This window comes from Schistocerca gregaria, chromosome X (genome assembly GCF_023897955.1).
Source record: "Schistocerca gregaria isolate iqSchGreg1 chromosome X, iqSchGreg1.2, whole genome shotgun sequence".
In the NCBI taxonomy this organism is placed as follows: Eukaryota; Metazoa; Arthropoda; class Insecta; order Orthoptera; family Acrididae; genus Schistocerca; species Schistocerca gregaria.
Window position 1 is genome coordinate 170548123 of NC_064931.1, and position 27952 is coordinate 170576074.

The window sequence follows — 27952 nt, forward strand, 5'->3', positions numbered from 1 at the left end:
GTTGTTAATAGGAGCAAGACCAGACAGTGCCATCTCAGTCAACAGTGTTAAACAGTTCATTGAGAAACCTATTAAGATTCCTTGAAATTACATGGAAAGAATAAAGAAGTATGTTAAAGTCACTTTAAATTATGGTATTTATCCATCAGTATAAGAAAATTATCTTCAGGCCTACTAAGATGCAAGTTATGGCAGTGATGTACAAGGCAGTATATTCACAACAGGTCTGGTGTCATAACAGGTTGAATCAACTATCAGTCTGAGTTCAACAAAGCAAAGCTTAGTAGCAGTGTTCACAACTGAGGTCTAATTTGTAAGTCTTAGGTTTTCTTCTCCAACACTTAAGCACCTGGCAGTGCTTTATGCTCAGTGAAAGATGCACAGTCATACACTGTTTCAGATTCAGTTTACATGTCATAGTTTCTAATAAATGAGTTGATGGAGCTGGTTTGCAAACCACAGTGTAGTAATGTCACATCACTTTTGATAGGGATGTACTTGATACAGCTCAGCAGTGTTCAAGCAACATTTTGTGTTTTGTCCTAGTTGGCAGTTTTTTCTAAAAATGTAAAGAAGTTTGGTTGATATTCAGTATATAGCAATATTATTTATGTTGGATATCAGTTAATGCAAACTGTAAAAACAATTTTTAATGCTTTTTTTATTCAATAATGTAATTCTTCAAGGCAGCCCATGTCTCTGAAAATTCTGTTTCATTTAATATCCTGAAGCCATCTACGCTGCACTTGGACAGTTTTGCCACCCCTCTCAACTTCTTGTCCCAAATGACTGCTTGTGTTGTTTGGGCCTTAAACCGTCCCTGTGTGCAACAAATGTCCTCTGGAAACTGTTCATGTGTTTTGGTCCTTAGGGATGACACTAAAGAGATCTAGAGTTCCTTTAATATCACCAGACCATACCAGTCTGTGGAATTTAATAACTGGAAGAGTAAAGGTAAGAAGAAGAGGTGAGGACTGCTGGCTTTGCTCGCAGAGTGCAAGCAGAGCTTACCCAGAATTAATCAGGGTCCTTTGATTTGGAGGCAAGTATAGAGTCTCATGCACAGGCTAAGTTTTGGCTGTAGATTTTTAGACCTGTGTTATAGGGTGAAGACTCATAGGATTCTCCTCAGCGGGTCAGGTACACATTACATAGAGAAAGCAGGTACTGGGGTACCAGAATACTCTTGGAGTGCACATAGGGGCCTCTTAGGCTAGGTGATAGTTTAAGATTCTCTGATGTATGCTCATGGATTTATATACAGAGAGCAAGATCAGGCTGTGTACAAAGTAAAAATATTTTGAATTTCAAACTTTTAACAGTAAATTGTTGTAGCATTTGTAACAAAGTCCCTGAAATTACCACCCTTCATAAAAGCAGTGACACCCAAATTACACTTGGAATCAAGAGATGGATAAAATGCAAAGTAGAAAGCTATGAAATATTTAAGTAAGTGTGGAACATACATTGAAAAGATATGTTAGGTACCATAGGAGGGAGAGTGTTCATTGCTATCACACAAATATTATCCCTGTTGAGGTCAAAAGCTAGTCTGATTTTGAAGTTTTCCAACATGAGTAAGTGGCCTTGGTGAACTCAAGTTAATTGCCAGGTATTTTTACCAGCCACCCAATTCCCCTGTAAAAGTTGTAAATCATTCAAAGGAAATCTATATTCAATAGTGCAGAACTGCCCTGCTCATGCAGTATTAGTTGAAAGCAACTTTAGCCTATTGAATGCCGACTGGAACATCTATGGGTTGATTGCAGGTGGCATGGACAGAAAATCTGGTGAAGTAGTTCTGAACACAATTTCCAAACAGTGTCTTGAGCAAGTTGTTTGACAACTCACACTCAACGAAAATATTTTAGACCTTATAGCTACAAACAAGTGTGTCCTTATCACCAGAAACAGTACAGAGGCAGGGATCAGTGATCATGATGTCATTGTAGCAATGGTGGTTACTAAGGGTAATGAATCCATCAAGAAGGCTAGGAGAGTTTTTATGCTCAAAAGAGCCAATAACAGTTGTTAGCATCCTACTTGGAAAGTAAATGGACATAATTTAGTTCCAGTATGATGGACATAGAGGAATAACGGGCAAAGTTTAAACTGATTGTAAATCACATTCTGGAGAGATATGTGCTGAGTAAATGGATTGAGGATGGAAAAGACCCAAAATGGCTTAACAACAAAATTTGGAAAATGCTGAGGAAATGGAGATTGTTGCATCCTCAGTTCAACAAAGAATGCAGAAATGTTGACAAGCAAAAGTTAATAGAAATTTGTGCACCTACAAAAGATCAATTTATGAAGCATACAAATTCCACCATCATACATTAGAAAAAGGTCTTGCTGAGAAAATTCTGGTCATGAGTAAAATTGCTAAATGGGCCAAAGGCTTGTTCACCAATCTGGTGTGGCAATAAAAACAGCAAAAGGAAAGCTGAAGTTTTAAATGACACATTCAAACATCACATCTTCTATAGAGGACATAGAAACAGGCATCCCTTGCACTGAGAAGCAACTGAAAAAAATGGAAACAAGTAAATCAAGAGGTTCAGAAGGAATTCCAGTTCAGATTTAAAGATAGTTCTCTTCAGCATTAGCCTCTTACTTAGATTGTTTTTATTTTGAATCTCTCATCCAGTGAAAAACACCAAGTCACTGGAAGAAAGTGCAGATGACTCCCATATAAGAAAGGTAAGAGAATGGATATGCACAATTACATAGCAATACCCTTAACATTGATTTGCTGCAGAATTATTGAGTGTCTCCTAAGTTCAAATATATAAATCTCACCAAGATGGAAAAGCTTCTGTCCGCAAATCAGCAAGGGTTTAGAAAACATTACGTATCAAAAACTCAGCTTGTGCTTTTCTCGCATGGTATATTGTAAACCATGGATGAAGGACATCAAGCAGATTTCATATTCCTAGATTTTCGGAAAGCTTTTGACACAGCATGCCATTGCAGACTGTTAATGAAGCATATGGAGTAAGTCCTCAGATATGTGTGTGACTTTGAGTCTTTTTAATAGAACCCAATATGTTGTCCTGCATATTGATTGTTCACCAGAGACAAAAGTACTGTCTGGAGTGCCCCAGAGAACTATGATAGGATCCCCCTTGTTCTGTACATACATAAACAATCTGATGGACAGTACGAGGACCAATCTGTGACTGTTTACTGATAATACTGTAGTGTATGGGAAAGTGGCTCTAGGAGGACACAGGATGATTTAGACAGAATTTGTGTTTGGTGTGATAAATGGCAGCTTGCTTTAAGTCTAGAAAAATGTCTATTAATGCAGATGAATTTGGAAGAACATTGTGTTACATCCAATTACAATTTTAATGGCAAGCTGCTTGTCCCAGTCACACCAATTAAGCGTTTAGGTGCAATATTGCAAAGCAATATGAAATGGAACGAGCACACAAAGATGATTGACGAAGGAGTTTCATGGTCCTAGGTCCATCACATAAGAATATTATCATGAAACCTGAACCAGACAAGGGGTTGAGGATATTTGGTGGCTAGGAAGGTTTCCTCTACATGGTCAATAAACAGGTCAGCAAAGTAATCTTCAGATCGTGTCAAACTCTGTCCCTCACAAACTTCTTACTAAAGGAAAATGTTGCCATGGCATAGGCATCTCTAAACCACATCTGCTCCTTCCATAATATACTGTTACTATGCAGTCCCAGTTACTTAAGTCCTGTCTCCTAATCTGAAACCCTTTGCCTTCAACAGCTGGAAGAACACAATAGATACAACCATCTTATCACTGATCATAAAACAGTCATGTCACTTTTAGAAAATAAGGAAAAATTTCCAGAATATATGACCCATTGCCATCATCAGTGATCACTCTATTTTACAAACTTCCAATACTTCATTCACTATTGCACTTCCAATCAACATTCTAATGTGGATGTATTTTCTTGCCCCCTGACGGGTCCAGATTGTGAATTTTACCTCCAGGATACAGTTTTTTGTTCAGTTAAGCAACCAACTGGAACAATCAATCATTTTACAAGTTTCCTATAAGTTACCAGGATGTTGCTACAGCATCCAGGCACAACCCACTTCTTCAAAGGGTCTTGAAATTTGACAAGCCGGTTAGCCTAACAAGCTCTCTGATGCAACAGTGTCTAAACTTTACTGTTTTTTTCATCAGTGGAATCAACTTCTGATTTGTCAAGTTGTGATGCTCCTTACAGTATATGACATATAGTGCCAGGTGGTGGTGCAATCCTCCCTGCAACATTGGGTGCTCCAAATCCTGCTTGGAAATTTAAAGGCTGAAGCAGCTGGTGAAGCAGCTGGCACACTGCTATGTCTACTGGCCTGGTATGAATGATAATGTTGCATGGGTGGTTCAACAGTGTACCATTTGCACAGCACACCAGCCAGCCCCACCTCTCACTCTCCACAGCCAGCACCAACACAGCTATGGGATCAAGATCACACTGACTTCACAGTCACTTTCTCGGTTCCATGTGGGTAATTATTGTGGACTCCTACCCCCACTTTCCATATGTTGTCCACATCCAGTAGACAACAATGGCTGCCATGATGGGATCACTGGAGCAAATAATCTCTATTGAGGTGACTGACAACGGTCTCCAATTTACAGCAATCAATTTCAAAAGGTTTTGCTTTTTTTTGTACAGTCAAAGTTCAGATTTTAAAAGCATTAGAGTCTACTAAATCAGCTTCACTGTTAACTAACTTCCTAGCCTTTTATAGCATCACACCAGCAATGGTTGAAACCTAGCAGAGCTCCTTCATGGATGCCCTCATAGGGTGCTTATGGAACTCCTTTTTTTTCACCTGCGGACCATGGAGCAGAGACAGCCACATCATGTGTGGGTGCCCTTGATGCGAACACGCAGAAGCTCCTCACTACTGGTCAAGGGCACAGTGCAGAATAACATGGCAAGAAATCCAGGAATATTTTATTACACTTCCATGCCATGAAAATCTTCATTTAGAATGTGGAAGTTGTCAGACATAGGTAACATAAAGATAAAAAAGAGAACATGTCATGTTTAGCTTTGTTTTTGTATAATGGCATATGGGATCTTTTTTGGAGTAGCTCATGAAGCCAAGCTAATGTTTTCAGAGTGCAAAGTATCAAAACTGTAACTATTATGAAAAATTTGGCTTCTGTTCACCTTCAGTGCAGTGATGTGATCAATAGAAGTAAGTGTTCCAAACTAATTTTTGGTTTGATGATGTGTGGCTTCTATAGCCCAAGAATTATCATATACAGATTTACATGTTTTGTGAGAAGTTTGTTGTTACCTGTTACATGAAAATATGTTTCTGACTTTGTTGACTTACTCCACATGCATGATAATCATTTTACTTAGTATCTGTGTAACAAAAATATGTATTATGTGTTCTTGTTTTTATGACACATTCTATATTCTTGATGATCTCCTCACTATGGATCTATGGAACAAAATGTATATGTAATCTAATCTAATTAATTAGTTAATCAACTTGATTCTATCTATGATTCACACCCAGGTACCAGTTATCACACTCTGTAATTCCCAGCAGTTTTCTTGGTCTGTGAATTAAAAATTTCTGTGAGTGCTCCCGTCCCCACACCCTGAAAGTGTCATATGCTGTTATTGAATGATTTATAGTTGCTGGGTAGCTGTGTGGAGGTGGTCAGGGTCTGTTGGCACTTACTCAGCTATGCCTTCTCTCTTTTTAGTGTAATGTAACATATGAACATCAGACTGCACCAGGAGACAATAGTTGAGGTGTATGTGAGTGTGTATATGTTTGTTACCAAATGATGTAGGCTTTGTCTGAAAACTTATCAGTCTATGGTCCTTCTCACATGCTTCCTGCTGAGCACTGACCCTGGCATTTTGGTGAGCACCTGAGCAGTTATATACCCTCATATACATCTGGTACTTCATCTTATTTCATCTTGAATTTTTCACTGATGTCTTTCCTCAGTGTGTTGTTTCAGTCACAACAGCAAATACGTAATGAGCAGAGCTGCTTTAAATACAATTATACCATTAAGCTACATTGTAGATATGCATAGAAGAAGGAAATTTGTGGTTTAACATGACTGACTTAGGCCTAAAATGAGTGTAATATTTAATAACTGCATGTACATACACACATCAAAAAAAGTTTTGCTTCAGCCCGCTTCCCAGAACTCCTGAAGATAGACGTTGACTGTGGATATTGTATCACAGACACAGTCCCTTTGACAGTTCAGTGATGTCACTAAACCCGCCCAAAGATGTAAACAACCATGCATGAGCAGCACCTATTAGATGGAGGGGGCCCGACAGCCAATCAGTTCCAGTCATTCCACCAGGAAGGAGGTACACGGCTCATGTTGCCTGTAGTTCAACCATGTCTAGATAGTCAATACCACAGTTTGATTGTGTCCCTATTGTTACTTTGTGTCAGGAAGGGCCCTTAATAAGGGAAGTGTCCAGGTGTCTTGGAGTGACCTAAAGCTATGTTTTTCGGACATGGAAGAGATACAGAGAGACAGGAACTGTCAATGACATGCCTTGCTCAGCCGCCCAAGGGCTACTACAGCAGTGAATGACTGCTACCTATGGATTATTGCTCGGAGGAATGCTGACAGCAATGCCACCATGTTGAATAATACTTTTTGTGCAGCCACAGGACGTCGTGTTATGACTCAAACTGTGCGCAATAGTATGCATGATGCCCAACTTTACTCTTGATGTCCATGGTGAGGTCCATCTTTGCATCCATAACACCATGCAGCATGGTACAGATGGGCCCAACAACATGCTAAATGAACCATTCATCATTGGCATCACATTCTCTTCACCGACGAGTGTCGTACATTCCTTCAACTGGACAATCATCAGAGACTGTTTGGAGACAACCCGGTCAGGCTGAATGCCTTAGACACACTGTCCAGCAAGTGCAGCAAGGTGGAGGTTCCCTGCTGTTTTCGGGTGGGGCTATGTGGGGCTGATGTACGCCACTGGTGGTCATGGAAGGCACTGTAATGGCTGTACGATATGTGAATGCCATCCTTGGACCAATAGTGAAACCATATCAGCAGCATATTGGCGAGGCATTCGTCTTCATGAATGACAATTCTTGCCCCCATCGTGAATATCTTGTGAATGACTTCCTTCAGGATAATGACATCACTCGACTAGAGTGGCCAGCATGTTTTCCAGACATGAAGCCTATCGAACATGCCCGGGATCGATTGAAAATGTCTTTTTATGGACAACACAACCCACCAACTACACTGAGGGATCTACACTGAATCGCTGTTGAGGAGTGGGACAATATGGACCAACAGTACCTTGATGAACTTGTTGATAGTAAGCCATGATGAATACACGTCATCCTCAGACTGACAGTTCAACCAATCGGCAGCATATTGGCGAGACATTCGTTTCATGGATGACTATTCTCCTTCAGGATAATGACATTGCTCAACTACAGTGGCCAACATGTTCTCCAGATGTGAACCCTATTGAATATGACAGTGATTGATTGAAAAGGGCTGTGTATGGACGATGTGACCCACCAACCACTCGGAGGGCTCTACGCCGAATCACCATTCAGGAATGGGACAATCTGGACCTACAGTGTCTTGATGAACTTGTTGATAGTATGCCATGACAAATACAGGCATGCAGCAATGCAAGAGGATGTGCTACTGGGTATTAGAGGTACCGGTGTGTACAGCAACCTGGATCATCAACTCTGAAGGTCTCGCTGTATGATGGAACAACATGCAATGTGTGGTTTTCATGAGCAATAAAAAGGGCAGAAATGATGTTTTTGCTGATCTCTATTTCAATTTTCTGTACAGTTTCCGGAACTCTTGGAACCAATGTGATGCTAAACATTTTTTGATGTGTGTGTTTGTTCATGTGACAAATCTTTATTGAATACCGCATGTTTCCTAATATATGTTATGTTCTTATGGTTCTTACATCAAATATAGAATGAAGGAGGGACAGCAGTTTTAGACTCTTCCATAGGACTTGATTTGTGATGTTACACACTAGGATTCCATACTCGTACCTCTAAAGGGGAAAAAAAACCAGAATCAATTTTTGAGATGTGGTACAATAGAACTTTTGTTGTGGATGAAGCAATGTAAAACAAATGTTGTATTCATGCTTTTAAAATGCTCAGAAAAGCATTACAACGACTTTTAGTAAGTCAAGAAAATCTTTGTAAGGTCACAGTATCACCATTTCTTTTTTAACAAATCAAGTATTTCTGTTACATATATGTTTTGTCAATTTTCTGCACTGAATTAATATTACATTTCTTCAAATGTTTCCCATTTATTTCACCTCAGCCTTTACAGTTTTCTAAAGTTGTTCCAAAATGAGTTGGTATTGCTGCATTAAATGCTTCTTACACAAAACATGCAAAAACGTTATATCAGTTTGTATCATATGCTTATAACTAAACTAATGGTGTTCTAAGTGCTGCAGTGAGGGCTGTATAAAGTGCAAGATGCTGCAATATCATAGGTATGTTCATTAATTGATGCACTTGTGGAGTATGCTGAAAAAATAATAGTTTCACTTTCTGCACTTCCTGCTACCAGGTGAAAATATGCCACTGTAAGCAGTCAGAACATGAGATGTTTTATTTTGGCTTCAGTATGATGTTTGTTGGTTGATGACAATTATTGATTCATTTTGTGAAGTGACTCTTGGTGTGAATGATTCAGAAAACTGAAGTTTTCTGTATGAAACATAATGATTATTGAGAAGGAAGACAGTGCACTGCTGGTAAAATTGTTTTACCACAACTACTTTACCTGCACAATAGCAGCACTACACTGTTGAAATACTGCTGTCACAAATAGCTGCAATAAATGGGCAAAAGTCGATGATCAAGAAATTCAACACGGGTGAATTAGTTGATGCAGTAGGGAGAGGGAGGTAGCCAATTCCCATGGCAGTTGTTGTAGGTATAGCTAATCATGCATCACATGCCTCAGATTCTAAAGCCAATAATAAAGCCATGTCATGGGAATTGCATCTCCCCAGGTCAACAGTTAAAAAAAAATTGCAGAGTATTTTAAACTGGTATCACTACAAGATTCAAAATGTGCACAAAGGAAGCCCCAAGATAGGCTACAATGACATGACTTTACTGATATCCTTACAACATTCAGAACATATAGCAAATGAAGCCACAAGGTAAGTTTTTTGGTACACATGGAAACAGATGATATGGGCCAGGAAATATTCTTTGGACAGATGAGGCACATTTTACTCTGTGTGTTGCCATGAATGCACAGAAACATAACATATGGGTTATACTCCACGACTCCATTGCACTTAGCTTACATGACTGTGTTGTGTAGTTTCACAATATCCTTCATTCTCAATCTATTTTTCTTTGAGAAGACCTCGTGGGCATGTTAGGTGTAAAGTGAAATCTGCATGTTGCAAGGACATCCTTGTGCAACACATGATTCCAGCATTGCAAGAATGCAACTGTGTCCACACAACTGTTTTCATGCAAGCTGTGATGATACTAGATGTTGCTTGGTAGGTGAAAGATTTGCTTTGAGAAACCTTTGGTAGTGACTGTATCATCTTTAGGCAATTTCAAGAAGTGTGGCCATGCAGATCCCCCACTGAGGCAACCAGAGACAGTAGTTCTGTGTGTATGAGTTGTGTTTGGATGAATGTGTGTTCTCTACCATATTTGTTTAGCAGTATTTTTGTTGTGCCTCTCCGTCACTCATCATCTCCATTGTATGGTGAGCAGCAGTCTATCCTTTTCCTAATATTGTCATTATTCCATCTTGGATTGTCTATTTTTTGATAGTTCATTATTTCCAGTATTTTGTGCACATATTCCAAGATACTGAAAACTTTTTTCCAAGACAGTGCAATGTTTCTACAAACTGTTGAAGTTTGACCACCATTTCTTTCGGAAGGCCTATGCTACTTCAAAAATAGACAGTGCCTTCACATACTGTTGATATTCCATTACAGTGACATATTATTCTGTGTGACTCTTAATTTGTTAGTGTAAAACTTGATTCCATTTGATAAATTTGATGATCAATGTTCCAAAAGGGAAAATAAATTAATTTAACAAATAAAGAATACGCAAAATCAACTCCGAAACTGAAAACATAGTTTTAAATTGAATGTAGTCTTGAATTTACCTGAAAACAGACCTAACTTTAATAACACTTGAAAGGAAAATGCAGTGTACAATTAAAAGTTACTCTTATTTCATAAAATTCACAACAAAACGTTTATTCACAAACTGAAACACAAGTAACACAAGTAATACAATAACAAAAAGTAAGGGTGCCTGTCTCATCATGTATTCACAATTTTCAGAATTATGCCCAAATACACACATTATTTTAATTTTCATGGGTTTCACAATTGTATTTTCTTATGGAAATTCCATTACAGATTTGTAAAATATTTTGTCTATGAAAAAATAGGGGTTTATTTCATTAATAAATTCTGTAAGATGGTTCTGAAATCATTTAATAAAGTAGTGGTTGGACTGCATGTGTGATATATTTTGATACACAACTCCTGCACAATAAGACAAACAAATATCATGCACTTGGAGAACGATATTGATAACTGTGAAGAATTTTATCTGTATCATATTTCTGAAATTTACAATTTCAGTACTGATAATTTTTTCTCTTCACAATAGCACCTACTCATCATCACAGACTAGCCATGGAGAAAGTAACTAAAGGAGGGATTAAAAGTTTGTGAAAACAAATGGCTTTTATTTTCTGTGGGAGAAATCCACTCAGTCAATGTTATTTTTTTCATTACTAATACTTGGTAGGAAAAGAGAACAGCAGCCAGAGCTTTCAGAACTAGTTGTAAGTTCAATCAGTTTCACTTCCAGTAATGTATGTTCAGACACTAATGACTGTGCATGTGCACTGAGAATTATAATAAATGTTCTTCCTAATATAGTAAACATCATATATTCCTTTTGCTAATTATTCTTTAATACAATACTCTCTAAATAAATAACATTCAGGTAATAGAAGTGCACACATCTTTGACTGCTAATACTATAAATACAGAACACACACTAAAATATACAAACACAGGTACAAACATAATTTATTCTTATATTAAGCTGTCTTCAATTCTTAAGCTTCACTGCCATGGTAAAAATAAAATACATCCACATTTACACATACTATTACAGACTCCTATCATTCACTGATTCATACTTAACTTAAATTATAAGCTATTAAATTTTTGTGATGAAACATTTGAGATCAATCATCTCCATTTTAACATTTTACCAGTCGGCAATCAATTATGCTCTGACAGAAAAAGTTATTATTTTTCTGCAGAAGAGCCACACATAAGTATCCACAATTCTTAGTGATTGTCCAAGCAATACATTTTTTAAATCTTCCCCTTGTGAAGATCATGTCTGTAATTATTTTATGAAATATCCATTATGCAATACTATTACATCAATGAAATCATTGATAGTTCCTGTCATGAGATTAACTTACTGCATCTAGTTACAGTTCACTTATGTTTCATAGCAACCGTGCCAACATGTTACTATTAAGAAAACTGACAGTGACATTACAAATATTTAGGTACCAGAAAATAAGACAGACAAGCTGTCTTTTTGATCACAGAGATTCATGTGTAGCAGAAGTAATTGCATGTAGGGTAAAAAACATATTGTACTTAGATGCTATACTTTAGCACTGATACTGAGATCAAGAGGCAAATCTTGTTCTGCTGTGCATGCAGGATTTTGAGGCTCCCATAAGTTCCATGGAACATTGACCCAGAGGCTGGGGAAGTTTGTACTTGAAGGTTTCAGAGGAATGGTTACCTCTGACAGCTGTTCCTTTGTACACAGATAATGGCGATAGGTTTTGACATGTTTTCGAAGTGAACTTGGATCTGTGTATCGTTTGGAGCAGCCTGGTACCTTACATGTATATGGTTTATCCACAGAGTGGGTTCTTGTATGCTTGAAGCGGTCACTTGAGTTTGAATAAGCCTTTCCACACCCTGGTACGGGACATATATATGGACGTTCACCTGTAATATGAACTGCATTAGTTAATAATTTTTGGCATAAAATAAAGCATAAAATAAATTCACATAATTTGTTTCTTAAATTTAAGACAGCTGGCTACAAATAATAAAATTCCTAGACTTCATCTAAGATGAAAATATGCAGTAAAGTATATTCTCTTTTTAGGGCCTTACCGCTTATATGTTACAAGTTTTTAAAATAAAATATTGTGAATGGAGGATGGTAAGGGCAATTCTTGTATCCAATGTGTCTTAGTGATTATTAGGTACACAAACAGTAGAAGTCTAAAATACTTAAGGTGAGGTCAATTGAAGCTACATTAGAAAGTGTGTGTAAGAACAAATATCTCATATGTATTGTAATATTTTACTAGAACTGTGTAGTACAACTCTGGGAGATGAAAGGAGAACTTTACCACTTATTTCTTTCTGTAGAAGGAATGGAGTTACATGCCCTAATAAAACAGATAAAACTTAATATTCCTTCATTAGGTGACAGTATTGATGACAGTTACATATTTCATTCCAGACTGGAGCAACTGTTGCAAGCAAACTGTTCCTTTACTACATTATTTCAGATACTATAGTCCTGAACAAAAGTTGGGTAAACATACTACTGTTAAGTACAGTAATTCATATGGTGATAAATACTGACCTGTATGCGAACGTGCATGGATTTTTAAATTTTCTGCTCTGCTAAAACTCTTATCACATTTGAAACAATGATGAGGCTTCTCATTAGTGTGTGTTCTCACATGCACCAACATCTTGTACCTGAAAAAAGTTGCTCTGTCAGTTCTCAAAATGGTACAAAAACCTGTAGAATAAATTGCATTTGTTGTTTAAATTTCCTGCGTTTGCTTCAAAAGATAGATGAATGTGTTGAAAACAGCCTTTTACCATGTTTAATATATGTTATGGACCATTGTTTTCATTTATTTCCCCAGTTTTTCTACCTGTGTCATGTACTGCTTATTACAGCCACATCCCTCAATATTCTTTATAATGTAGACCAGACTTCAGAGTTCCCTACAATTTTTAATCCCTTCTGTTTCAGTATGTTTCCCACTGATTTGTCCCACTAGAGATAGTGATAAGCTAAAGACAATTTCCCTTTCTTAGCACACTATAGCCCTTTCAGTACATATTTGTCTTCAGGTAGTCTTATTTTTTTCATTCTTCTGCAACTGCTATTTTGTCTTTTCAGCAAATGCTTTTCCTCCTTGTACAACTATGTTTCTTACAAATTTGTTGCTTGAATATTTTTTAATTAATTTTATTCCCTCCATTGCAGATACCCTGTACTTTTTATGTTTCATCTCCAGTTATGTTACTTCTGAAATTACAAAACACGCTGTACTGATTATCACCCTTCTTTTATTGTAATTTATGGCCGGACTTTAATTAGTTTCATAAAATGATCCTAGCTGAAAGACTTGGTTTTCCAATAACACGTCATCTGATTTTCTTTAGTTTCAGTTAAGAGAGTAATGTTTCATATATACCTTGATATTTTTTCTCTTTAGGCTTATATTATATAAAAGTCCAGTAAAAATTATTGTATTGTTTCCTTTGTCAAGAGATTGGTTTAAGTTATAACATTTTCATACTTCTTATCCAGTACATATTGATCAACCACCTTCATTATGGCTATATGGTGTTTTAATATGTATGTCTACACCTGACACTCCTACAAAAAAAACCCATTTCAAACATAAAGTTCCTAGCTATTACAGTACACAAGATACTAAATGTATCTCCAGCACAAATACTGTTTTAAAGATCCAGCTGTTGATTTACTAATTCTTCTGCTACAGCATATTCTTCTGTTCGTTCTTTTAGTACAGAATCTAAGTCTATTAAATACTAATTCTTTGTATGCATCTAGTATGGGTCTGTAAGGTTCCCTCACTTCTATTTGATGGCTTGTTGCATATGCCTTCTTCATTATTACGTACATACTTTTCTCTCCCCTTACCTAGCACGCCAAATGTTTTTGTCAGTTTTTAATATCACACACTTAAGAGATGTAAGTGCTCATACCCAGCCAGAGCTCAGATAATTTAAAATTCATTATTATCCGTTACACACCAAAATTTATCAGTTAGTCCTAAAATGATAATTCTCAGTTATCACTTACCTCGCATTGAAGCCACGGTTACCCCGACTGCAACCATCCCACCGACAGTAGAAAAGACCTTCTTGCCCAGGAGCTGTGTGACTTCTAGCAACATGAGTAGCAAGAGCACTCAGGTTACCAAACCACTGACCACATTGAAACCACCTGCAAACAGGCTCTGTTAAGTTTTTCACATATTCAGAAGTTGAATTATAGGCCATAAATGACATAATGATGCATAAAAGTATCATAAACTAGGTAGCTAAATATAGATATTGACACTTCCTCTTTAACTTAATTTTCACAAGACAGGAAGAAACTTTCCTAAAACATAATCTTCTACTCCAGTGTACTCAGCTATATGTGAGTTATTTAGGAGATAATGGGATAAATAATCTTTTAGTTGTTGAGAAAGAATAAAAATACTTTTAGAAAAATAGCTGGAATTCTTTCAAAATGAGAAATGAGTGAAACATTAGAAATGTCTGCACATGAACTATGAAAACGTTTCTTTCCTTAAATAAGTTTAAAAAACTGAAGGAAGTGAATTCAAGGTCGGGTGGGTAAAGAAAGTGGCAGTGTCCTTTACAAATGAACCATGTTGGCACTCACGTTTACAACAAAAAATAAATAAATAAATAAATAAATAGTAAAACCACATGAAACATAAAGATGGATGGTTAAACAAGGATTTTAAACCTGTCCTTTTTTGCCACTAAGGTAAGTCTTTCCACTCCCGGGATTGGAATGACTCCTTACCCTCTCCCTTAAAACCCACATCCTTTCGTCTTTCCTCTCCTTCCCTCTTTCCTGATGAAGCAACCGTTGGTTGCAAAAGCTTGAATTTTGTGTGTATGTTTGTGTTAGTTTGTGTGTCTATCAACCTGCCAGCGCTTTCATTTGGAAAGTCACATCATCTTTGTTTTCTAAATATATTTTTCCCACATGGAATGTTTCCCTCTATTATATATATATATATATATATATATATATATATATATATATATATGTGTGTGTGTGTGTGTGTGTGTGTGTGTGTGTGTGTGTGTGTGTGTGTGTGTGTGTGTGTGTTTATTAATTATACCTAACAATTTTACTCGAAAATGACAGCTATTAGTCATAATAGCATATATTTTGTGTACTGGAAGGCTTAGTATATTTAGAAATACAACAATTGTTTACTCACTTGCACTGTACTTCAAGGGGAGCAGATAGATTCATTACTGGACTGGCCTCTGTACTAGAACTGCTATTATCACTGTCACTCTGCAAATAAAGAAATCAGGTAACCAAAAACATCTTCCACGTGTTACATTGAGCAGACCTGTGTAAACCCTGGAAATATGTGAACCAACCTGGCTCTGTAATGGAGACATTTCATTTTGGTTCTCTTCCCCCATAGTAGGTGCTGGGACAGCAGGAAAGTAGTGAGAATACCAGTACGCTCCTTGTGGGAGGGCTGAAAAGAAAAATGCCAGTGTTACACAAATAGGCAATAATTATGTACCATTCAGTATCATTCAACATATCCTACAGTAAGAAGAAAAGAGAATAAGATGCCATTGTATAAAATGGGCTTCTGCATATAACTGAACAATATACTGTCATCATGAGACTATTTTAAGGTCTGCAGCAATTTCAGTTTATTGATTGCAGCAGCATGGTACAGACAGATACTAAATACACCATTGCCCCTCCCACTGGTCTATGCCATGATTATGCATATTTCTTTGCTCTCACGCCATTTATGTTCTCCTAGTATTAGTCATTTAATCATGTGTAACTAGCCTTGGTAAACCCAGTTCCAAACTCATGATCAGTTGAATTTTTTGTATTATAAAAACCTCTGCAAAGCAGTAGAAACCTCTCCTATTGGTGTCTCCTTCCACTAAATCTAGTATCCTGTTTTAGAAGATATTGTCTTCTAAGGGTCAATACTAAAACAGAGACTGTTATGTCCACAGATCTCATGAGAAATCCCATGAAGACTGTATCCAACATGAAGGCAAAATGTGAAGACTTATAGAATCATTTGGTGAATATTTGTTCAGACGTCTGTCCAGAACACTATTTCTAAATATGGTCATCAGACTGCCACAAGGAGTACTGCAACTTCACCTTCCACTGGGAGCGAGGGTCATCACGAGCTGTGAGACTACAATGAATAATTGCTAACTGTCAATGGTGCTGATTTCCCTAAATCACTCTAGGCAAATATTGGGATGGTTCCTTTGAAAGAGTATGGCCTATTTCCTTCCCCATCCTTCCCTCATCCAATGGGACTGATGACCTGACAAGTAATTCTGATGAAGCTACGTTCATGTGTAATGGCATCAACACACATGAGCAGTGTGATGAAAATCTGTATACTGTGGTATAGATACATTTTCAACATTAATTGAATGTACTCTGTGGCACATTGTGATTGACATCCGGTGGATTAGACCAGTTGTCTTCCTGTATTGTTACGGAGCTCAAACACAGAGACTCTCTGTAAAGTGAAATATCACTGGCACTGGATGGGTTTCATCTCACTAAAGGACCATATACTGATATGTTCTTTCTGCATAACAAAGCCTTTGCACATTCAAACCATCAATAAATCATCTAACATACACTGACCGATACATCAACTGCACCCACAACAAACACCAAATTTAGTATTTGAGTATGAGTGAAAAGTTAAGCCTTCAGAGAAGAAGTAAAGCGAAGGACAAATTAGTGAGCAACTTTAAGTGAGGTGTTCCTCTCTAAAAGTGCCTTAAAGACAATATGTACGAGCAAAACTCAATAGTGCAAAGGAGGAAGAAAGGTGACTCCGGGATTTTTTAAAATTTAATTTAAGTTATTGTTAATTTTTCGAGTGTTTTGTGTTTATAAATTGTTTAGCCACTTGTATGTTACCTTTTTTACTTGAAGTGGACCACAGAACTACTCTCAGAAATGTTTACAGTCCTTCCAGAAATACTTTAACTGAGTTAAGTTGTGAAGATAAAGCAATGTAGATATAATGTTATTCTGCATGTGTTAGTGCGTGAGTTCTGCAATAATTTGGTGTGGCAGCTATAGTGTGGTCGGCATACTGAAGCGGCTATTCCATCAGTGCCCTCGCCAGGCAGTCAGCTTGGTCCCTGATTCATATGATCCTCGCCACTGCCTTGCGGGGAATGCATTACACCTAATGCCAAGAGAACTGTTATGTACGTCAAGATCCTTTGACACTTTGGTGCTGACTCAGTTTCATATTCAGCGCCAAACAGTGCCTTAAACATTATTATTATTTATCTAATTAGAAATTTAAAGAGACATGTTCCCAATGACTATGCGAGATCAGCATATTTTGCCTTCTTCCAAAGCATCATCTCTTATGGAATTTTACTGTGGGGTAGTAGCTGTCATGTAAATGACATTTTACTTTTACAGAAGAAAGTAATAAGAATTATAACGGATTCTGATAAAACAGAACATTGTAAACCTCTGTTTATTAAATTGCAATGTCTTACAGTAGTAAACCTATTCATCTACAATGTTTTAATGTACATTAGAAACAATGTATCTAATTTTGTGTTGAGAAGTGATATTCATAGCCATAATACTAGAAACAGAACATCTGTAGACGTACCATATCATAGATTATCAAAATCGCTTAACTCTTACCTAGTTCTTGGACTAAGGATGTTTAATAGACTAAGTGCTGACTTTAAAGAACTGCCTGTAAATATCTTTAAAGGTAAATTATACAAGCTACTAGTGAACAATCCATTTTATACCACTGATGACTTCTTTGAAGATGAAAATACTGTATTCTAACGTGTACCTATTTTATGTAAACCAATTTACATCAACATAGTAGATTATGTAGAAATATATGATCTTGACTTTGTCTATTGCTGTGATCAGCTGAACGACAACAAAATTATTATTATTATTATTATTATTATTATTATTATTATTATTAAACGGGTGAAAGCGATATTGTGAGCAGTTAAAAGTACACATGTAAGTTTCGCGGTAGCTACTCTTGGCAAAATCGAGACAATCAAACGAATGTAAATTTTAACAATAAAATCTTTCCTATTGTCTTTTCAGTGGTGTTTTTACTTCAGACAATAAGGGAGAAAAAGTCTCAAAAATCCCAATAAGCAAGCACCTGTTTCATTCGCAGATCGACATGACAAATTCAGGTAGGGGGAATATGAGTGGAGTATGATACGCACTTTCACGATTGATGAAGTGCTTATAAACAGACATCAAGGGGTGGATCGTACAAACATTCAATGACGGTAGCCTACGATACATGAAAACTACGTAAGAATCAGTAATTTTTGTTTGAAAGTTACTAGCGTGAGTCGATTTTGTTGTCCTGTAACACGAATGTGAATCGTTTCTGCATATAGGTCCCGTAAAAATCTTCCTCCACATCTACAAGTAAGCTGCAGAAAGTGAAGAAAACCAAGCATGTTGTCCGCAGTGGGGCACTTGACCCAGAGAGACTTATTTGCCGTAGATAGACCCGTCAGAGCCCACAAAGCCCGCCAGAATGGTCCCCGTCGTTAAACAGCGTCCAGCCGTCTGCAAACCGGTTTAACCAGTCTCGGCTTGCGTCTGGCGCAAGGCATCATCAGCAGATGCTCGTTCACGTTTGCTGCCAACTGCTGTCGCTTCATTGCAAATCTATGGCAAAACGGGGTGCGACATCAGTCTCCGCACACAGGCCAGAACACCGAGCAGCAACAGTTGACCGAAATGAGCTCATCTGAAGGGAAAATATGTGGAGCACCAAAAATTATGCCACATACTAACGTGGTTTCATACTAATTTTTCACTTCTCTTGCGTCGATCTCATTGCTGCAATGGATTAGCCCTCCCTTACGTGACTTGTTTTTGATTCTAATGGCTCTGAGCACTATGGGACTTAACATCTATGGTCATCAGTCCCCTAGAACTTAGAACTACTTAAACCTAACTAACCTAAGGACAGCACACAACACCCAGTCATCACGAGGCAGAGAAAATCCCTGACCCGCCGGGAATCGAACCCGGGCGCGGGAAGCGAGAACGTTACCGCACGATCACGAGCTGCGGACACTTGTTTTTGGCATTGCAACTGCGATGGGAACAATAATGTCAAAACAGTTAATAGCACCAGGGACCTGCAATTCGGTTTGTGTGCGCACCTTTTTCTGTCCTCTTATCTTTTACTTCATGATTTATTAATTCTGCCAAGATTTCAACACCGTGGAAGGTGGAAGATATTTTATAATTTAGCATACCATCCAAGCGAGGCGGATTAGTCGCATGTGCGAATGCGTGGAATAAGCATATCAAATAAATAAGTCGCTGGAATGCTAGGCCACAGCTGTAAAAAACCACGAAAAACGGACGTGCTGTCCGTATATGCATCACATCTCCCCAGTCAAGTAGTACACGTTCTAAAAAGAAAATATGGTAAGACAGGCAAATACTTAGAGCCAATTTTTTTCCATAATATTTTCCTGTCCTATTAATGCTCCTACGTGTCTCAGCGTTTATTATTAAAATTAATGTTCTACAAGCGAGCGCGCGAGAAAGAGAGAGAGAGAGAGAGAGAGAGAGACAGGGGGGCAGTTGGAGGGGGGGTGGAGAGAGGGAGGTTATATCATTTTCATTCGGCTTTTTTCAAGCTTTGGTCACACGAATCGGTTTGAGAAACATGTGGGTACATTTTAAAAACGAGATAATATTTGTATAACAGAGTTAATGTTTCCTTTAATAATAACGTGATGTATATATACAGCCAAGGACGCTGTTCGATGGCATCGTAGCACACCACTTCGGGTCTGTAACATACAGCCCAAAACAAGCCAAATGTAGAATGAGTTTCGAAACCCGAACTCGGTTATGGTCTATAAATAAATGAAGGTTTAAGCAGATTTGTGGCAGGATGCTGTTTTCTAAGTTAGCTTTCGCATACACTATCCGTTTTCTCACCATATCTCTTATGAAGAAATTTGCGTCAGGCCTTCTTTATATCACCTTCGTTATTTCTTCATTCGGATGGATGTCATGTCTGATTTGTAGTAAAGAACTAAAAAAGAAATAGTAATTGCTTGTTGTTTGCTATGTTGAACTGCGATCTTCGGAACACCAGCAGATACACAGTCTCTTGGTGAAGTGGTCTTCACTAGATTCACCAATTTAGTTATGAACATAAAAATCACCCTTGCATTTAGGGGGCATTGTAACTGGGTGAAAACCCAACACGTCGTCCAAGGATGGATAGCGGTACGTTTTGAAACTACCGGTACTTGAGGTGCAGTATGCCTACGTCGTCTGCGTTTGATTTTTTGTGTTACTTCTCGTGATACGGACTGTAATAAGTTATAATTATCGTTTGGTTTCTGATTTTCGTCGAGGACACGAACACCTCGCGCTGTTTGAGGAGAGAAAGATAAATACAGAGTTTATGAAATCGGGTGCGAATGTGGTCTGGTGTATGTAGGCGAGACTGGGAGTCCAATAATCACAAGGTTATCTGAACACGAGAGATATGTCGGCCTCAAACAATACAACAAATCAGTGGTGGCAGAACACCAGGAACAGTGGAGGACGGAGATTGAATTTCGAGAGGCCCGCATACTGGCGAAACAGCCGTTAAGCTCGAGGAGGAAGATCAGAGAGGCTATAGAAATAGCCAACCGAGCTGACAACATGAATAGAGAAGACGGGTAACGACTCCCAGTGTCTTGGCTGCAAGCAGTGACAGCTTTTCGGAAGGACAGCTCACGCAAAGCAACAGGTGCGCACTGCGCAATATGCCGCAGCGACGGAGGTATACTGATGCGCCCTAGCCGATACTAGGCAGTTAGCAAATACGCTACGCCACCGTCGCCGCTCAATTTCCTATTCGCCGATTTCCACCAAAGGCAAGCAATACAGAAAGCTTTAATGGAAAACGCCTATTTCCGCCAATGACAAGACGCAATGCAAAGGCCAATAAATGGGCACCTAATACCCTTCCTCCTCACCCTCATATCCAATGACAGCACTCCTCTATAGTATTCAAGTAATTAAACAGGTGCACATTCAGCAGTTAGCAATACACCCTGAGAAAGGCGTCTTGCAATAGTCGCTGAAACGTCGGAATTTTGTAGCTGACATTGCGGTCGCAAACCCAGAAGAATTTTATAGATTGTGACAACGGCCGCGGAAGTCTACGTTCACATACGAAACAAATGAACTTTAACTTTTCCATTTTGTTTCTTTTTTCACAGTAGATAGTGTTTTCTGACGTCTCGTGTTGAAGTCACACATCCAATTGCCTATGGTAGGTCGAGGCTTTGGTAAGCACTTCTAATTGTGGGGACCAGCAGAAAGGGAAGGCAGAATGATCTCGTTAATTTAAGTCCCGAATTTCTTTCCTGAGGAAGATGTGAACAGTCCTATTTCCACCACGGCGGGTTATTCCAGCGGGACTGATTATGCGAATATTTGCTGTGTATGGACTAACTCAGTTATCAAATGTTCTAAACACTCAGAGGATCATTGCTACGCTGATACAATGAATGAAATCAGATTGAAGCTGAACACCGTGCATACCTTCGGTAAGGATATTTGCAGAAATAATACCTATTTCATTTCACTGAAGCCCTTCTCTTTGACGTCGCATTGCGTATGAAATGATGCATATTTGGACACATAGCGCCAAACTAAACTTATTGTTGGTTCACCACTGTAAACATACACAGGTACGAAATGTGTTGATTTAATGTGTTGGTTTAATTACAAAAAGATTCACGCAAGATAATTGTTTTTTTTAATATTGTTTGTGATAAATATCGAACACCAGGCTCGGACAGTGTAACAGTGCAAAACCCATTAATACACCGAATGCTATAGTGGTGCTCAGGAATGGAATAAAAAAATTATCTTGGGTTGCTCTCACGTAACCATTATGATATACAGACAGAAACATCGACGGTTCGTTATAGCTAAGCCATTTGATCAACGAATTAAACGAAGGAATACTTAGCAGCTGAAATGCGTTTTTGTATCGTTACACTAACTGATCAACAGTTTAGCGAGGAAACAGTGTACACATGTATGCTTGATACCGCGAAGGTCGTGAAGATGAAAATGTTACTGAGCTTGATTCAACTGATTTTATGTCTGCACTGACAATAATAGCACTTCATCGTAACGAGGAGTCGAATCAGCGAAGAAAAGTCAACGCGACCCGCTGACGTCGAGTTCATTAGAGAATTGGTTAGTATTTTATTTCGGGCCAGGCTTTTCGGGCATTTCGTCCGGCGGCACGGCGAATACCATAGTTGGTCTCCAAGCCCCTCGGAATAAATTTTCAATTGGAAACATCCATCCCCCTTCTCTACCCCCTCCCTTGGGGTCACAATCACCGATATGATAACCTTATATCTAGTGCTGTAAAAGGGCACTGAGCCGTAAAACCACCAACCTGGGTGGGGAAAAAAAGGCTCATTGGACAAGAATGGGAAAGGCAACATTGTTCAAAAACCATTCGTTTCATCGACAGGGAAACTAAATCAGGATGAACGACGGTATTAGAACTGAGCTCAGTCCAAATATGAGTCCAATGACGTTCGGAGGAGGGCCGTTGGACTCAGATGTCCCGCGGTTATCAGAGTCTTGAGATACGGAACATCAAGCTGATTGGCCAAGATGAGAACTATTGTGGCTCCACAGAGACCGGTTGGCTACAGGAGCTGATGGAGAACTCAGTGGTGAAAAACCGTACTCTGCTTCCCTCGAGCCACGGAAATCCAGAAGTGGTGGAGCAGTAACATATTTTTTCTAAGTAAATCCGTGGTCGTTGTAAACAGAGTGACAGCCCTATTAAAAGTCCTTTATTTAATTTAGCGTATAGGCCCCAATTGTGTATGAAATGACTCCGGACCAACGGACAACCAGTAAAGCTAAAAAATCAGAGCCACTCTGCATGGAACTGCATTCACGGGGCCTGGCATTTTTGATAAGAAATGCCAGCGCTATCGCGATCTCTGCGTTCAGTTCACAATGTGGAATTTCTCTTCCCAAAGCCATAACGAGAAACTCATGTCGGATTTAATAACGTGGCCAGTGTTGACATTCATGACAGGTTAATATCGTTTACCAATCGAGACTCGTATTTGGCTTTCGGGAGCACCCCTCATCCGCCTGTGCACACCACACGAGCCAACTCAAAGATTCAACGTCCCATTGGATCTATTCCATTCCCCCTATACTCCACAGACGCTGTTGCACCATGCTGAGCCCTAAGTATCCCAGGAAGGACGCCAATACGCAACACCGCGAATAGTCCAGCAAACGGACCAAAATAATGCAATGGTTGGGTAAACGACTGAACCAGTATTCTAGTGGACAGTCGTTCAAATACCTGTCTGGCCATTTTCTTGAGTGTTTTATGGTTTCCCAAAACAAACTGAGGTACATCTTCAAATATTAATACAGATGACGTATACTTCTATCTCTAATCATCTAGACGCCTCCAGGAAGTTAAACTTCAACCTTCCTTCTAAATCTAATAATACGATATATCTACATCTGTACTCGCAGGCCACTGTACGGGAGCGGTGGGCGGTATCCAGAATAATAGCATAATTTTGCCGCGCGGGATTAGCCGAGCGGTCTATGCGCTGCAATCATTGACTGTGCGGCTGGTCCCGGCGGAGGTTCGAGTCCTCCCTCGGGCATGGGTGTGTGTGTTTGTCCCTAGGGTAATTCAGGTTAGGTAGTGAGTAAACTTAGGGACTGATGACCTTAGCAGTTAAGTCCCATAAGATTTCACGTATATTGAAACATTTTTTGAATAATTTTCCTTCTCTGAACCATTCGGAGATGGAACGCGGGAGGAGCGAATTTCGGCACTCCACTGTATAAGGCAGAGATTTCTTTAATTTTACTATAATGGTTGTTACCCGAGGTGTGTACTGGAAGCAGTAATATGTTTCTAGAAACAATGAAACGGGGTTCGTCGGAATTTTGAGTGATAGGCTCGCGATGATGCACAACATGTTTCTCCTTGAAATGTATTCTGAGTTGCTAACACTGAAAACCGTCAGCTGTATCATGGAATGATGACAGTAAAGATTTGTGCCGGAGCGGGATTCGAACCCGGATTTCCCACTTATCGTGAGCGGTCGCCTTACCATTAGACTATCCGAGCGCGACTTAGGACCAGACCCATATGACGTCAACCATGTGTCTACAACCAGCACTCTTGCATTCATTGGCTATAGTCCCGTACAGGGAAAAATTTTAATTGAATATTGGTTGCCGGGTGTCGGCGGATATATATGATATTGCAGTGCCTATGTTGCTCAGAAGCACAGTGCAATGTTCCTGTAATGCATCGTACTTCTGACCAACACACGCTCTGCAATATCGTCTCTTTCTCCTTGCGCCTCTCATTGGCGTTTGTTGAGACTACAGAGTCCCGCGAGTTTCCATAGAATCTTATCAGTTCCTTAAGTTAACCAACTCGGTAAACATCCGAGGCACACAGACAGTATGTAAGAATCTGCTGAACAAATGTTTTTAAACGACCTCTGTCATGGAGGAATTTCTAAGGATTCTTGCCACAAGTTTCAGCCTGGCACCCATATTCACGACGGCAAGATTTATCTTTATATTACATCTCACATCGCTCTCGGCAAATAATCCAAGAAAACTGACTTTGGTATTAGTCTTAATAAAACAAATAGTGCTGTTCATCTCGGAACAGGCTCCAGGATACTCTTTGGCTTCGATAATGTTTGAAGGACTCCACGACGAGAGTTGTGTGATTGTTTTGGTTAGTTCGATCATTAAAGTATTTACAGTGTTCGCTTCTGAAAGCAGTAAATGACAGAGAAACTAAGCACCTATTGCCACAGACTAAAAAAACTTTAGGATCACAGTAAAAAAGCCCAAAAAATAGATGTCGACAGAGTTGTTAATCTCCTGCTGCCGTCCATCTTCCTACGGAGCTGAATTTTGAGACCATGAAGGCATTAATTTTTTACTGCCTCTTTACTTATAAACACCTTTGATGATCGATGTGAGAGCGCCAAAAATGTGTCGACGCTCATAGTCCTAAGTTGAAATGCCTTCTGTATCTACACAATACATGAATTCATATTACGATAAAAATTAAATACAGCACGAATATGGAAAATGTGTATAGAAGAAGATGATGATAACATATGTAACAATAGTGTTGACTTCGGAGGAAGCTAATTCCTGTTTTACTAAAAATGGTTAAAATATTAGGACTCGGGATTTTTCTGGAACATCTACAACAATTTAGAATACACATAACAGTTCATGCAAATATGTTTAGCCTTTATCAAAAAAACCTGAAGTTTCAGGGATATATTAACTAAATTTAAATTACTACGATTTCAATACAAACCAACATATTATTTGTCTTATATAATGCGCACGGTAATTGCCAGTTCATCTGATACAGAGCAGTCTGTGTTTGTGAAAGTTGTGTAAGATCACTGCAGACGTAAGCAATTTACAAGAACAAGTTAATCGTGCAATATATATTTTCACATAACGTTGTTTTCTAACGGTGAAAATAATGCAGGACACGACTCTCCATTTTTTAGACTGATTATTGCATCTAAAGGATTTTACTCTGAACATTTTCTGTATTGGAAAATGACGAGAATTGAACCTAGTTCTGGAGAGAGAATAAACACACACAGGGTTTTCATATCGTGTCTTTATTACAATATCACATGCAACAAAAATATTTGATCTGGAATGTTTTGATTTTTTATATTTTTATTGTTGCACAAACAAAACAAATTCATGTGACAGCCACAGGCCAATCATGGAAAATAATTATAGAGACTCTAATAACAGTTCTACTTCTTAAGCTTTTGCTCGATGCAACAATGTAAAGCTGGTCTTTCTACATAGATCGTTGTTGTAAAACTGCCCGAATTAAAAGTGAAGACTTTTCGTTTCATTCATACTGAAATATTCCATTTCGACGTCTCACGCCATGGGGTACAAGTAATTTTATGAGATCTGTGAACAAAAGCAAGCACTGAACACATTCGAAGTACAAATAGGGTTGCAGATATTGCATACCTTAATGTACTGACGATTGATATTCTAAGAAAGAGGTCATCAATACTTATTTCTTTAATGCTCAGTTACTGACACAGTTGCAATTTAATGGGTTAAACAATGTTCTTCCATAATTGAGGCACTCAGATGCTGACAGTGTTTGAGATTTACTTACGTTATAGGATTCGAAGCTTACATTAAACAAATACAACATATTTCAATGCTTTTTTTGGCTCAGGGATGAGTACACTCTGGAAAATGAGTTAAAAATACGAAACATGTAGCACAGTGAAAGAGGCATTTATTTCTAGAAAAAGATAACGGTGTGTTGTTTTGTTATAGCCAACAAATGAAAACAACATACTTCAAATCGATCTAAACAATATGAAAGTAATTGATACGTGAAAGTGCAATGAGCTTTGTTTACTTGATAAGGATACATTTTCCATTAGGTTCATTGGGGATAATATGGAGAGTGACAGGAATTACTTAGTAAAGAGTGTGCAGCAGAAGCGAGCAACTGGGCGTCTAATTACCTGGATGACAGCAACGAACGATGGAGCCCATGTTTGCTCTGCGCCAGAGCTGGAAGAACACTAACTGTCCATGGGAGCGCCTCCAAAGCTGACAGCAAAACAGGCAACCGGTTAGCGCTAGTTACGGGTCAGAGGCCAGCGTGTGCCGACTGATATCTCCATGTAAACTGGACTTATCCAGACCAGATTCCCTCCCTGGCCGCCAATAACCTCGGCCGAGACGCGCGTCAATCACGTGGGACGCAGTGGCGTGCCAAATCGATGCACGGCGCCCTCGCAATCACTAACTGCCCTGTCAGGCGTATTGGACAGTAGCTGCTCTCATCGTGTCGTAAAAACTGCAAAACGTTAAAGAGACTGCAACCAAACAGATCTGTCAGGCAGGGTCACCGGCACTCCCAGACAGTTTCGCTGACGATGGATGTGTCGTGGTACGTCGAGTGTCGGGTAGTGCAGAACGATTTAGGTTTTGGTGTATTGAGTGGCATCTCCTTCTAATTCTTTGGACTACCAGTTTTATTACAAAAACATTAATGTATGGTTATTTTAATTAATATCTTAGTCACAAGTGTTGAGAGCTGCTGACAAGGGATTTCAAATTGATTCCATGTTTCTGGAGTTCCGGAAGGCTTTTGACACTGTACCACACAAGCGGTTTATGGAATTTCGTCTCCGTTATGTGACTGGATTCGTAAATTCCTGTCAGAGAGGTCGCAGTTTGTTGTGATACACGGAAAGTCATTGAGCAAAACAGAAGTGATTTCTGAATTGGTCAATGTTTCCGCGACTGGTTGCTACATTCTTTAAAATTTTGGAAGTGATCTCTGGCATTCCCCACGGTAGTCCTACAGGCCCTTTGCTGTTCTTTATCTATATAAACGATTTGGGAGACAACCTGAGCAGCCGTCTTAGGTTGTTTGCAGATGACTCACTCGTTTATCGACCAGCAAAGTCATCAGAAGATCAAAACAAATTGCAAAACGATTTAGAAAAGATATCTGTTTGGTGCGAAAACTGGCAAGTGCGAGGTCATCCGCATGAGTGCTAAAAGGAATCCGTTAAAATTAGGTTACACGATAAATCAGTCAAATCTAAAGGCCGTAAGTTCAACCAAACTCCTAGGAATTACAATC

General features: G+C 38.8%; 1 protein-coding gene across 2 annotated transcripts; it reads right to left on the reverse strand.

Moving 5' to 3' along the window:
* Positions 1-10239: 10239 nt before the first annotated feature.
* Positions 10240-27072, reverse strand: LOC126299222 (zinc finger protein GLIS2 homolog). 2 transcript variants are annotated; one of them, XM_049991004.1, is made up of 6 exons: positions 26820-27016; positions 15561-15664; positions 15392-15471; positions 14227-14370; positions 12742-12860; positions 10240-12089 (listed from the first exon to the last, which is right to left on the reverse strand). In XM_049991004.1, exons 1-6 carry the CDS (start codon positions 26848-26850, stop codon positions 11734-11736), a joined length of 834 nt encoding a protein of 277 aa, XP_049846961.1. In that variant the 5' UTR covers positions 26851-27016; the 3' UTR covers positions 10240-11733. The 2 variants fall into 2 exon arrangements, 1 of the variants encoding a protein (XP_049846961.1); XR_007552747.1 differs by lacking the exons at positions 10240-12089; positions 12742-12860; positions 14227-14370; positions 15392-15471; positions 15561-15664 and adding an exon at positions 25918-26241 and having other exon boundaries at positions 26820-27072.
* Positions 27073-27952: the final 880 nt, after the last annotated feature.

What these genes read in the sequence shown, in the direction of transcription:
- LOC126299222 (XM_049991004.1), bottom strand. Translation starts at nt 26,850, where the DNA reads ATGGGCTCCATCGTTCGTTGCTGTCATCCAG. An exon ending in CCCCTTGAAGTACAGTGCAA is followed by an intron (nt 14,371 to 15,391) that starts GTGAGTAAACAA and finishes GCCTGTTTGCAG; the next exon opens with GTGGTTTCAATGTGGTCAGT. An exon ending in CCATGCACGTTCGCATACAG is followed by an intron (nt 12,090 to 12,741) that starts GTCAGTATTTAT and finishes TTCATATTACAG; the next exon opens with GTGAACGTCCATATATATGT.